The 12920-nt window shown below is 41.2% G+C and overlaps 1 protein-coding gene across 5 annotated transcripts in view; it reads left to right on the plus strand.

Annotated features, from left to right (window-relative positions):
• Positions 1–12920, plus strand: part of FSIP1 (fibrous sheath interacting protein 1) — a 186427-nt gene that overhangs the window by 13331 nt on the left and 160176 nt on the right. For 4 of the 5 annotated variants that reach the window (XM_043517510.1, XM_038407140.2, XM_043517513.1 and 1 more), the window contains 3 exons: positions 1754–1926; positions 5302–5392; positions 9708–9806. In XM_043517510.1, coding sequence (XP_043373445.1) covers positions 1754–1926; positions 5302–5392; positions 9708–9806 — 363 coding nt within the window. The remainder of the gene's footprint in view (positions 1–1753; positions 1927–5301; positions 5393–9707; positions 9807–12920) is intronic. The other variant, XM_043517511.1, reaches the window with a different exon arrangement.

The raw sequence follows: 12920 nt of genomic DNA on the forward strand, positions 1-12920 counted from the left end.
ATGGAGACCAAGTTGGATATTAAAGCTGCTTTCCCCTGGCAGAACCACTAATATTCTCCCTTGTGGTGAATTCTCCCCCCCCCCCCCAGCACAGCTGAGCCCCGCACTTGATGGGTGCGGTGATCCTGTAAAGGTGAATCTGGTTCCAAAATGTCAGAAAATCAAAAAGTATTATAACAACACTTTTCAATGTCCCACATAGATAATACTTTTCCTTACTAGGCTGTTAAATTCATGTCCAAGTATAGAATTGCTACTTGTACTTCCATAGTTAAGGTTGCAACTGTTGTTCCATATCATTGAGACCAATAACTTTTTAGGCATTAAAAATAGATTACTCATGTATATGGATAATGAGGCCATTCATAGCAAAAAAAATATATCATTGACTTGTATGGCTCTGTACCAGTTTATGCCAACTGAGGATATGGCCCAGAGTTGTCAAGTAATTCGTAAGGGAGGCAGTATGATCTAGTGCAATGGTCTCCAACCTTTTTACGCCCATTTTTTGAATTTAAGGGCAACACAGAATCTACCCTGCCCCTTCTCAGAGGTCCTGCCCCTTTCCCAAAGACCCGCCCTGTTCACTCCATTTCCCCCCCCATATCGCTCACTCTCCCCAACCCTCATCCACTGTCATGGGGCTGGAGCAGGGGTTTGGGGTTTGGGGCTGCACTGGCCGCTTCTGGCAGTGGCGTGGGCCTGGGGCAGGCACAGAGCAAGCCTGCCTTAGTGGCAGTCCCACTGCACCACCAGATATCGCAATTGACTGGGAGAGTCTCTAGGATTGACCAGTCAATTGCGATTGACTGGTTGGTGAGCACTGATCTAGTGAATAGTAAGCCTTGGTTCAGGGTTCTGTTCTGGCTCTATTACATGTTTTCCATGTAACTTTGGCAGGTCACGTCAGCTCTTCCTTCCTCTCTTAGCTCTTCAAATAAGTGGACTTGTGCACATTCCTATAAACAAAGGGCAATTTTAGTGGGAAATGCCTGCAGGAGAACTATCTTACTAGATCCTGAAATTTCTTTTCGATTTAGAAAAGAAGACCAGACCTGTTCACAGGCTGATCACAAATATATATTTCTCTGTTATCATCATTGACAGAGAATCTTGTTTAATTTTGAAATAATGGTAATTTCTTAACATATTATTGTTTCTGCCCTTAACTGCTTATTTCCAGATCAAATGTCAAAATGTACCTGAGTTTCCCATCTTTTGGTATCGAAACTTTTTGTTGAGAAGGTAGAGGAACATATTAAAACTTTAGATGCTTTGCAGCATTTCAAAAATGGAGGCGTTTAAAATCATCTTGATCTCAAAATGACTTAGTTTAATCAAAAAATTCAGGACACATTTTAGTTGTCAATGAGATTTACCTCAAAAAATCTGAAAGCATGACAATTATTTTGAGTTTCAGCCTTATTATGGGATTGTGGTTACAACCTTTGCTATGGATAAACCACTACTTCCCCAGAATAAATATTACACACCTGCCAAACTAGTACTCTGGTCCTATGTGGCCAGAAACACAAACATCTACCACTACCTTTCTACCACAAAGGAAAAGTTCTGTTATCTTCTAGAAGGACCTGTATATTTCTTTCCTGGTGTAACAAACTAACAAAAAGCAACATGTGGTAGTGAATGGTCCTATTCCTACTGAAGCTGCTGCCAAATAATTCCTGTTGACTGGTGAGATTATTTTATTAAATGCTTGAAGCTCACATCCTATTTTATATCTAATCTACAGCAAATTCTACCAATCTAGAAAATACTGAAGAGAAAGATATAGATCCTCGGATTCAAGAAGCAATAAAGAAGATGAATAAATTGGACAAGATACTGGCAAAGAAACAATCTAGAGAAAGAGAAATTAAAAAACAAGGCAGAGAAGTGAGGGCTAAACTTTGGGAAGAACTTCAGGTTAGCAACGTGTGATTTTTTTTTTTTTTAAATATTTACCAGTAAAACAGTATCTCAGAATACTATCTTATGGAAAGGAACAGTCTAGTTCAGCAGTTCTCAAACTGTGGGTTGCATCCCGTTTCAAATGGGATTGCCAGGGCTGGCTTAGACTAGTTGGGGCCCAAGGCTGAAGCCTGAGTCCCACTGTCCAGAGCCGAAGCCAGAGTCTGATGGCTTCAGCCCTGGGCGATGGTTGCAGCTTTCAGAGTGGTAGCTGTGTTAGTCTATCAGCAAAAACAACGAGGAGTTCTTGTGGCATCCTAGAGACTAACAAATTTATTTTGGCATAAGCTTTCATGGGCTAGAACCCACTTCATTAGATGCATGGAGTGAAAAATACAGGAGCAGGTATAAATACATGAAAAGATGTGAGTTGTCTTACCAAGTTTGAGGTCAGTCTAACGAGACTATTCAATTGACAGCAGGATACCAAGGGAGGAAAAATACCTTTTTGAAGTGGTAATGAGAATGGCCCATTTCAGACAGTTAACAAGAAGGTATGAGTAACAGTAGGGGGAAATTAGTATTGGGGAAGTTAGGTTTAGGTTTTGTAATGACCCAACCACTTCCAATCAAATGGTGTCCAGTTTGCAAATTAATTCCAGTTTTGCAGTTTCACGTTGGAGTCTGTTTTTGAAGGTTTTTAGTTTGTTTGTTTGTTTGAAGAATTGCCACTTTTAGGTCTGTTATTGAGTGACTAGGGAGACTGAAATGTTCTCCTACTGGTTTTTGAATGTTATGATTCCTGATGTCAGATTTGTGTCCGTTTATTCTTTTGCATAGAGACTGTCCGGTTTAGCCAAGTACATGGCAGAGGGGCATTGCCTGCACATGATGGCATATATCACATTGGTAGATGTGCAGGTGAATGAGACCCTGATGGTGTGGCTGATGTGGTTAGATCCTATGATGGTGTCCCGTGAATAGATATGTGGACAGAGTTCGCACCGGGGTTTGTTGCAGGGTTGGTTCCTGAGTTGGTGTTTTTGTTGTGTGGTGTGTACTTGCTAGTGAGTATTTGCTTCAGGTTGGGGGCTGTCTGTAATCGAGGACTGGCCTGCCCCCAAGGTCTGTGAGAGTGAGGATCGTCCTTCAGGATAGGTTGTAGATGATGATGATGCGCTGGAGAGGTTTTAGTTGGGGGCTGTAGGTGATGGCTAGTGGCGTCCTGTTACTTTCTTTGCGGGGCCTGTCCTATAGTAGGTGACTTCTGGGTCCCTTCTGGCTCTGTCAATCTGTTTCTTCACTTCCCCAGCTGGGTGTTGTAGTTTTAAGAATGCTTGATAGAGATCTTGTAGGCGTTTGCCTCTGTCTGAGGGATTGGAGCAAATGCGGTTGTATCTTAGAGCGTGGCTGTAGACAATGGATCGTGTGATGTGGTCTCGATGAAAGCTGGAGGCATGTAGGTAAATACAGAGGTCAGTAGGTTTCCAGGATAGGGTGGTGTTTGTGACCATCACTTATTACCACCGTAGTGTCTAGGAAGTGGACCTCTTGTGTGGACTGGTTCATGCTGAGGTTGATGGTGGGGTGGAAATTGTTGAAATCTTGATGGAATTCCTCAAGGGCCTCCTTCCCATGGGTCCAGATGATGAAGATGTCATCAATGTAGCGCAAGTAGAGGAGGGGCGTAAGAGGACGAAAGCTGAGGAAATGTTGTTCTAAGTCAGCCATAAAAATGTTGGCATACGGTGGGGCCATGCGGGTACCTATAGCAGTCCCGCTGACTTGAAGGTATAAATTGTCTCCAGTTCTGAAATAGTTGTGAGTAAGAACAAAATCATAAAGCTCAGCCACCAGGTTTGCCATGATGGTATTGGGGATGCTATTCCTGATGGCTTGTAGTCCATCTTTGTGTGGAATGTTGGTGCAGAGGGCTTCTACATCCATAGTCGCTAGGATGGTGTTTTCTGATCACCAAAGGATTGTAGTTTCCTCAGGAAGTCAATCGTGTCTCGAAGATAGCGGAGAGTGCTGGTAGCGTAGGGCCTGAGGAGAGAGTCTACATAGCCAGATAATCCTGCTGTCAGGGTGCCAATGCCTGAAATGATGGGGCATCCAGGATTTCCAGGTTTATGGATTTTGGGTAGCAGATAGAATACCTGTGTAGATTTGTTCCTGTGCTGCTTTAGGGATTTTCTTGAGCAGATGGTACAGTTTCCTGTGGTACCTCTCAGTGGGATCAGAATTTATTTTCGGAAACACCAAAACATGATCTTGAAAAGAAATATATGAAATTAACATTCTTTTTAGTTTCATCATGGGAGTGGCGAAACTGACAAGAATGTCAAGTTTTCTCTGCTGGTGCCTGGGCTCTTCAGCACAGATCAGGTGTCTAGCAGAGTGTCCTCCCAACCCCCAGACAACTGATTCTCAGTGTTTTTGCTCAGTTGGTCCCTATCTCACCATTCTTCATATTCCAATCTGTTTCTTGGTGTGGAGCATGCTCACTTGCTCTGTGGTGATGGCACCATGCACAGTCCAATCACATGTAGGAGCTGTGAGGGAATAAGTGCAGACAGAATCTTTGGAGATTTTAGCTGCTTAATCCTAAGAAGTCTTTGCTGAGCATGTATGGACTGAAATTTTTCAAATACTTTTAACTTGGCCTAACAATAAAAGGTACATTCCTGACAAAAAGGCCACCCCTTTCAAGTCTCTGCTCCAATGTGTGGGAATACTAGAGTGAGCTTCTCACTAAAAATGTCACCAGAATTTTGTTAACATCACAGAACATATTTTTCCCAAACCTCCATCTCAGAAATGGCTGAACTGTTTTTGCTGAAACTTTAAAAAAAACACCAGCTTTGAGTCTGGGAAATTTCAGACCAAACAGTTATATTTAGGCAAGGTTATGAGTAGGTGAAAATAGGGTCTTTTATTGGGAAGTATCTTGCAATGTTAATAATAGGCAGTGCTACCAGCCCCGCATATAATATGTATAAAATTTGGTTTGAATGGTAAAGCAGTATATGCAATGTAAATCATACTGCAAGTCTGTCAGAATTCAAATTTATATGTCTATAAAACTATATAGTTCCTATAATCCATGTATAGATGATGTACAATAATTATAAGAATATACAGAGCTTAAAAATCTGCACTACTTTCATAAATGCTCAGAGAGTCTAAGACTTTCAGATCACCCAAAAAAGTAAGAAAATAATGTTCACCCAAAAGCTTGATTGACAAAAAAGGCTTCTGGTGTGTGATCTGAAGTTTGCTGGACTTGGGCGTCTGATAGATCATCAGGAAAAGTATTTTACTGTAATTCCAGTCTGATCATATATTTGCTGCTATCTTATATTTTCATACTTTCCCTCTTTTAAATAGTCTGTAACCTCATTAAGTGCTTCAGGAACTCAAGAGGAGATAGAAAATACAAACAAATTTTTAGCTTTGACCACCTCATTGCAGATAGTTGGTAAGTAAGTAAAACAGGTAAATTATTAATATCTCATAAGATTATCTTGTATATTGATTATAGCTGTATTTCTGTAAGTTCTAAGATATCACTATTATTAAAATAGATTACAATGTTTTCCATTACAAGTGCAGTTTTAAACTTTTATCAATAAAATAGTCCTTGCACGTAAAAACTTGTAAAGACAATTTTTCTAAACCTCAAACTGAATAAAAAGTATTTTTGCTGCTGCACATGCCTTCACAAGGTGGTATTGCTTTGCAGATTTTTGTTTGCAATAATTCTGCAGTATTTCAAATGACTGGGTAACTTTGAAGGTTTAACTAAGTAGAAGCAAGGTAGGAAAAATGTGAATAATTTATGTCTGTTATAGGAAAAAAAAAATTCTAAGCTGCTTTATAGACTGAGTTGGCAAAGCCTATTTTATTGTAACCAGTACAGAACCCTGTATGTGTCTTCAGAATCTAACTATTGGCAATTTTATCTTAATTTTTTTATCCCTCACATTTACATTTTGACTTTTGATCCCTAACCATTCAGTCTTGTCTGGAAATTCATCAGCAAAGCTAAACATTTTTAAAAGGCCCTATCCAGCGGAGCAGATATATGGTCTCCTGCAGTGTGAGGCTGTGGCCATAACTATCCTATTGAAAAGGAAGGTTGGCCCAGCAAAAGCTCTGAATACTGCTGCTTCTGCTTCTCAGAAGGAATGACTTTAAAGTATTGTAGAAAGAAATCTGGAAAATAAGTGTGCTGCTTTACTGAAACCAAGGATATTTAACCTACAGCCTATAACACTCTTTACCTGGCCTCAACATTTCAAATGGAACTGGAATTCCAGTGCACTGAGATGCTATAGTACAGCACGCTAAGTAAACCTCTGGTTACAACAATAATCAGATTCAGAGTTTCAAAAATATACCTTAATGTATTTTAACATTCTGGTTATTGAATCCAGGATCAGACAGCTTTTTGAAGTCACAAACAGCATTCTGTGGGGTAGTTGGCTATGCAGCATTGTTACAAAGAATAATTTAACAATAACTCTTTTGCATTTAAAATGCAGCAAATACACCAGCTTTGCTCTTACCATCTTTGATTTTGACTGTGCTTTGCACTGAATTACCTTGGCAATGCTTATACTGCTCTCAAATTTATTAATTGTTTTGTCCAGCTCTTAAACACAGACTTTTTCTTTTTGGTTGGGGAAAGATTTCTTGGAGTACAAATTTTTGACCTCTGTAATCTAAAAAATATTTCAACCTCTTAAATAAAAGAATTACCAAAAGTTGTCTTTTGGTAGCCTGTTGTACTGTAGAATTTGTATAGTTGCCTGACCATTAACGTTAGACCTGTTGTGACTTTGTGTAGTTTTATAACTGAATTATACCATTCTGTGCTGGACTTTTTGAAAATGGTAAAGTAGTATATACAGGTAAAGAGTAGCAGTTGTGTTAGTTTGTATCCGTAAAAAGAAAAGGATGCATGAAGTGAGCTGTAGCTCACGAAAGCTTATGCGCTAATAAATTTGCTAGTCTCTAAGGTGCCACAAGTACTCCTTTTCTTTATACAGGAAAAGAGGATTTTTACATCAATAACTGCATAACATTTATTTAGTTTACTGTTCAGAGGGCAAAAACCACAAGATTTACATATCAGCTTTACAGCAATTTAAAACTGTCCAGTAGGTGTCAGCATCTAATAAAAAGAATATGCTTTACTAGGTCTCTTAATCTTTAAAATATGGAGAGAAAATTTGTTTATGAGGTGGTTATTAACAAACTCCACACTGCACTTCCTTTTTCTTTTCAAAGGTAACTACTGCTGTATGGGTCATGTGGATTTTGGTGCATGGCACCAGGACAGCTGTGTGCATAGTTTAGATCAGGGGTTGGCAACCTTTCAGAAGTGGTGTGCTGAGTCTTCATTTATTCACTTTAATTTAAGGTTTCACTTGCCAGTAATACATTTTAACGTTTTTTAGAAGGTCTCTCTATAAGTCTATATATTATATCACTAAACTATTGTCGTACGTAAAGTAAACAAGGTTTTCAAAATGTTTGACGCTTCATTTAAAATTAAATTAAAATGCTGATCTTACACTGCCGGCCTGCTCAGCCTGCTGCCAGCCTCGGGTTCCGTTCACCTAGGCTGGCAGCAGGCTGAGCTGGGCTTGCGGCCGGGACCCCTGGCAAGGGGCCGGCAGCCAGAACCTCAGACTGGCAGCGGGCTGAGCGGGGACAGCGGCCGGGACCCCAGACTGGCAGTGGACTGAGTGGCTCAGCCCGCTGCCGGGATTCAGTCCGCCGGCTCCTGCCAGCCAGGGTTCGGGTTGCCGGCCCCACTCAGCCCGCTGCCGGTCTGGGATCCCGACCCTGCCCACATAGAGTGGGTACCTACCTTCTCCCTGGGTCTAGCCCATTCTCTTCTTCTCTCTCTGCACTGAGCTGAGGGTGGGAGTGCACTGAGCATAGGGCTGGGGGTGAAGGAGCAGGCTGGGTGTTGGGGTGCAGGGTCTGGCCAGGAGCTAGAATGAGGGAGGGGGCTCAGGGTTGGGGCAAGAGGTTTGGGTGTGGAGTGCTTACCTGGGCAGCTCCCTTTTGGTGCGAGGAGTGCAGGTGGGAATGTGGGAGGGTGCAGGAGCTCCTATTTGCAGGAGCTCAGGGTGGGGGTGGGAATGTGGGGGGTGCAAGAGTCAGGACATGGAGTGTGAGGGGGCTGGGTATGTGTGGGGGGTGCAGGAGTCAGGGCATGGAGTCGTGCGGGGGCATGCAGGGGTCAGGGTAGGAGGCTGGGGTGCGTGACGGGAGTGCAGGGGTCAGGGCAGAGGGCTGGGTGTGTGTGAGGGGGGGTGCAGGGATCAGGGCAGGGGGCTGGGATGTGTGTGGGGGGGATGTAAGGTGCAGGAATCAAGGCAGAGGGCTGGGTTGTGTGCGGGGTGCAGGGCTCAGGGCAGATGGCTGGGTGTGTGTGTGAGGGGGGTGCAGGGTCAGGGCAGAGGGCTTGGGTGTGGGGGGGGGGGATGTAAGGGTCAGGGTTCTGAGTGGGGCTGGTGGCTGGGACCCAGCAGGCAGCAGCGTGCCATTAAAAATCGGCTTGCGTGCTGTCTTTGGCACGCATGGTTTTTATGTAGCATGTTAACACTTTTCATTCGTCAAATCATTTTGTATGATTGGCAGCTGAGGAACTTTCCCTGGTTGAAAATAAAGAACTGAACGTAATTAACTTTGTCTTTTAGCACTTGAATATTTAGCTTTTATTTTATTTGAGGGCAACAAATGATGCAAGGGAGGTTGCTTTGAAAATAGTCTGTTTTGACAAGAGTCGTTAGAGTATCAAATGCCAGCTACATCTACAAAATCACTTCTATCCAGCCACTTGTGTCTCAATGTCTCTAGCAGCAGAAACACATCTGCCCTAATTGTGGCAGAAATTAGACCCTGCAGCTATAAAACGCGCTTTCAGTTGTTACTAAATGACAATCATCATCATGCTTTCAATTGAGAAGGATAGTATTAATTATTACAGGCTGTTTGTTGTTTAGTTGATATTAGTTATCTCTCTCATGTATGTGAATCCTTACAATCCTTTTAAGTGTGCGCAGATTGCAGAGCAGCCAGTGTGGGGCTTCTCCTTAACCTGCACTCCCTGGCTAATTCTTGTCAGGAGCATGACTAACACTTGGAGTACTTGAAGCAGCTCTTGAGCACTGGGATGTTTGGCACCCATTTCTCCCAGATCACACTCCTGACAGAGGCCAGTTCGATTTCTGACAACTTGGGCACATCTAGACACCCGCTGTGAAAATCCCCTGGGCACTTAACTTTCAATTGAACCTCTAGATGATTCCCCAAATGGCTATTCATGTCTATTGAAGCTTTTGAATATTTTGGCCTTCGGCTGTATCACTTACATACAATTACCAGCCCTATAGAAGCCTGTAAATGCAGCAGAAGAAAAAAAAATATGTAATCCCATTTACTCAAAACCTCTATCAGACTCCATAGTTACATCAGAAGTGGTATAATACATTTTGATATTTTCTTCCAATCTTACTTGCTCTTGTTTATAATGATTCTTTTACTCACATATTGACTCCATTACTCATCTCTCTTCTTTTCTTTTGCTCCATCTATTCTATCTCTTGTAAAATGTTTTATTGTATTGTGGTAATTACTTGAAGAAAATCAATAATAAACTTCTATGACTCTTGCATATTGTACTTGGAAAAATGTACATTAATCATACCGTTAAGTCACAAAAATCTGCTTTAAATAAGTATTCAACAATTATTCAATACACTTCTAATTAACAGATCCTTCCCATTCTGAAGAAGATGAAATATTTATTTCAGTATTTCACACACAAATTAATTCAGAAGATTACGACCGCAATGAAAAACAAGCTGTACAGGGTAAGCCCTTATTACAGTCCTATAATTATGTAATGAGCTTTTGTATTCTGGATTTGAATGAGTAAAATGTTCCAGAAAATCAAGGCTGAAAGGGAAGCATTGTGTGCCATATAGAGGTTGGAAAACATAACATTCCCATAATGTATGTAATATAAATAGGTAATACAAGCTTATGCCCCTGATTGAAAAATGTATTAGTTTATCAACAATGTGGTTCTTTTTGGAAATTTTATAAAATTGATCTCTGCTATTTATCTAATACTGATAATCATAGGATCATAGAAATGTGTAGCTGAAAGGGTCTTCCAGAAGTATCAAGTCCAGGCCCTGCACTCTGGCACCACCAGTTAAAACCTAGACCATTTGTGACAGATGTTTGTCTAACCTGGTCTTTAAACTCGATGATGGTGATTCCACAGCCTCCATGGAAGCCTATTCCAGAGTTTTAATATCTAACATAAATCTTCCTTGCTGTAGATTAAGACCTTCACTACTTGTCCTAATTCCAGTGGACATAGAGAACAATTGATCACCATCCTCTTTATAACAGCCCTGAACATGTCTTAAGACTTTTAGCCGGTCCCCCCATAGTCTTCTTTTCTCATGACTAAGTATGCCCCCCCTTTTTTGGGGGGGGGAACATTTCTTCCTAGGTCAGGCTTTCTAAACCTTTCCTCATTTTTGTTCTACTACTCTGGCCTCTCTCCAGTTTGTCCACATCTTTCCTGAAGTGTGGTGCCCAAAATACTCCAGCTCTGGCCTCACCAGTGCTGAGTAGAGCAGGGCAATTACCTCCTGTGTCTTACATATGACACTTCTGTTAAAACACCCCAGAATATTAGCCTTCTTTGCAATTGCATCATGGTGTTGATTGATATTCAATTTGTGATGCACTGTAACCTCCAGATCCTTTTCAGCAGTACTACCACCTCATCAGCTATTCCCCATTTTGTAACTGTGCATTTGATTTTTCCTTCCCAAGGGAAGTACTTTGCACTTGTCTTTATTGAATGTCATCTTGTTGAATTCAAACCAATTCTCCAGTTTTTCAAAGTTGTTTTGAGTTCTAATCCTCTCCTCCAAAGGGATTGAAACCCCTCTCAGCTTGGTGTCATCTGCAAATTTTATAAGCATACTTTCCACTCCCATGTGGAATCCATCTATATACTGTCTGCCACCTAGTTTGACCAAACCATTGATAAGTACACATTTGAGTACGGTCTTTCAACTAGTTGTTCTCTGGCCTTATAGTAATTTCATCTAGACCATATTTCTCTAGTTTGCTTGTGAGAATGTCATGTGGGACTGTGTCTAAAGCCTTACTGAAATCAAGATCAAGTGAGCTGTAGCTCACGAAAGTTTATGCTCTAATAAATTTGTTAGTCTCTAAGGTGCCACGGGTACTCCTTTTCTTTTTGCGAATACAGACTAACACGGCTGCTACTCTGAAACCTGAAATCAAGATATATCACCTCTACTGCTTCCCCCCATATTCACTGGGCCAGTAACTCTGTCAAAGAAGGAAATTAGGTTGGTTTGGCATGATTTGTTCTTGACCAATCCCTGGTGGCTATTCCTTATAATCCTGTTATCCTCTGGGTGCTTATAAATTGATTGTTTAATAATTTGTTCCAGTATCTTTCCAGTTATCAAAGTTAGGCTGACTGGTCTGTAATTCCCCAAGTCCTCTTTGTTTCCCTTTTGAAAGATAGGTATTATGTTTGTCCCGCTCCAGTCCTCTGGCACCTCACCTGTCCTCCATGAGTTCTCAAAGATAATTGCTAATGCTTCTGAGAATGCTTCAGCTAGTTCTTTAAGTACCCTAAGGTGAATTTCATTAGGCCCTGATAGCTTGAATACATCTAACTTATCTAAATATTCTATGACCAGTTCTTTCTCTGTTTCCACTTGTGTTCCTTTCCCCTAGTTGTTAATATTAATTGTTTTGAGTATCTAGTCACCATTAACCTTTTTAATGGAGACTGAAGCAAAATAGATGTTAAACACCTAAGCCTTCTTGATATCATCAGTTGTTAGTTCTCCTTCCTTGCTAAGTAGAGGACCTACACTTTCCTGTGTCTTTATCTTGCTCCTAATGTATATAAAGAACCGGTTCTTATTGCACGTTATGTCTCTTGCTAGATGTAAGTCATTTTACCTTAACCTTTTTGATTTTGTCCCTACATGCTTGTGCTGTTTTGTATTCATCCTTACATGTGTCCATGTTTCCACTTTTTGAAGGATTCCTTGTTGATTTTCAGGTAATTAAAGTGTTTCTGACTGAGTCATACGCTTACTATGAGGCACCATTTTCCCTTAGGTGTGCAATTATTAGGCCTATGCTGAAGAAACCTCTCAAATCTGACAGTTGATGCAAAGTGCAGTATTACACAGTCTCTAATGTTCCTCTTTTGGGTCAAGGTTCTCTGGCCCTATTAGATGTCTTCAGACTTCCTTAATCTCCTTCAGTTTAGTGGTTTTTTTTGTTTTTTTTCCTATTAAACTGATTATGGTACAGACTGCACTTGTCTTGATGTTTGAGGATCTCCTGACAAAGATCAGACATCCTTGCTAGTTCTTTTAGATTTGTGTGGTGTTTTGATGCTATTGCTTATGAGATGCTATTGTGGCAGGCATCTGTCGAGATAGAATGAGTTATGTTTCAGTGTCTGTATTCTTCCATCTCTGAGATTCCAGTGGGTGGCATTGGGCAGTTGCTCATTTACTCAGAAAGTTATTTTCAGCGTGTATACATGACCACTAGGAGAGTAGTGAAATGTTTTAAATTGCTGTTGCCACCAGTATGCCGATGACGCTCAGCTCTAGAAGCATATTATGTGATTCAAAGTAATCTGGTTTTTTGGTAACTGGCCAAGATGGAGGGTTGGATGGGAAGGACTTGGCTAGAGATCATTCACAACAGGAGAGATGAGGGGTGTGTGGGTGGGTACACTAAGGCGGAGGTGATATTTGCTGTTTCTACTCAGGCTTTTTGTTGTTGTGGTTTTGTTTGTAATCTTGAGGTCTGTTGCATTCTTGGCTGCTGCTTGGGTTCCCAGGTAGGAGCCAAGATAAGCCCTGAGCCAGTAAAGCAGAGAAGGTTGTGCTTGACTA

Source organism: Dermochelys coriacea, chromosome 6 (genome assembly GCF_009764565.3).
Source record: "Dermochelys coriacea isolate rDerCor1 chromosome 6, rDerCor1.pri.v4, whole genome shotgun sequence".
NCBI lineage: Eukaryota > Metazoa > Chordata > Testudines > Dermochelyidae > Dermochelys > Dermochelys coriacea.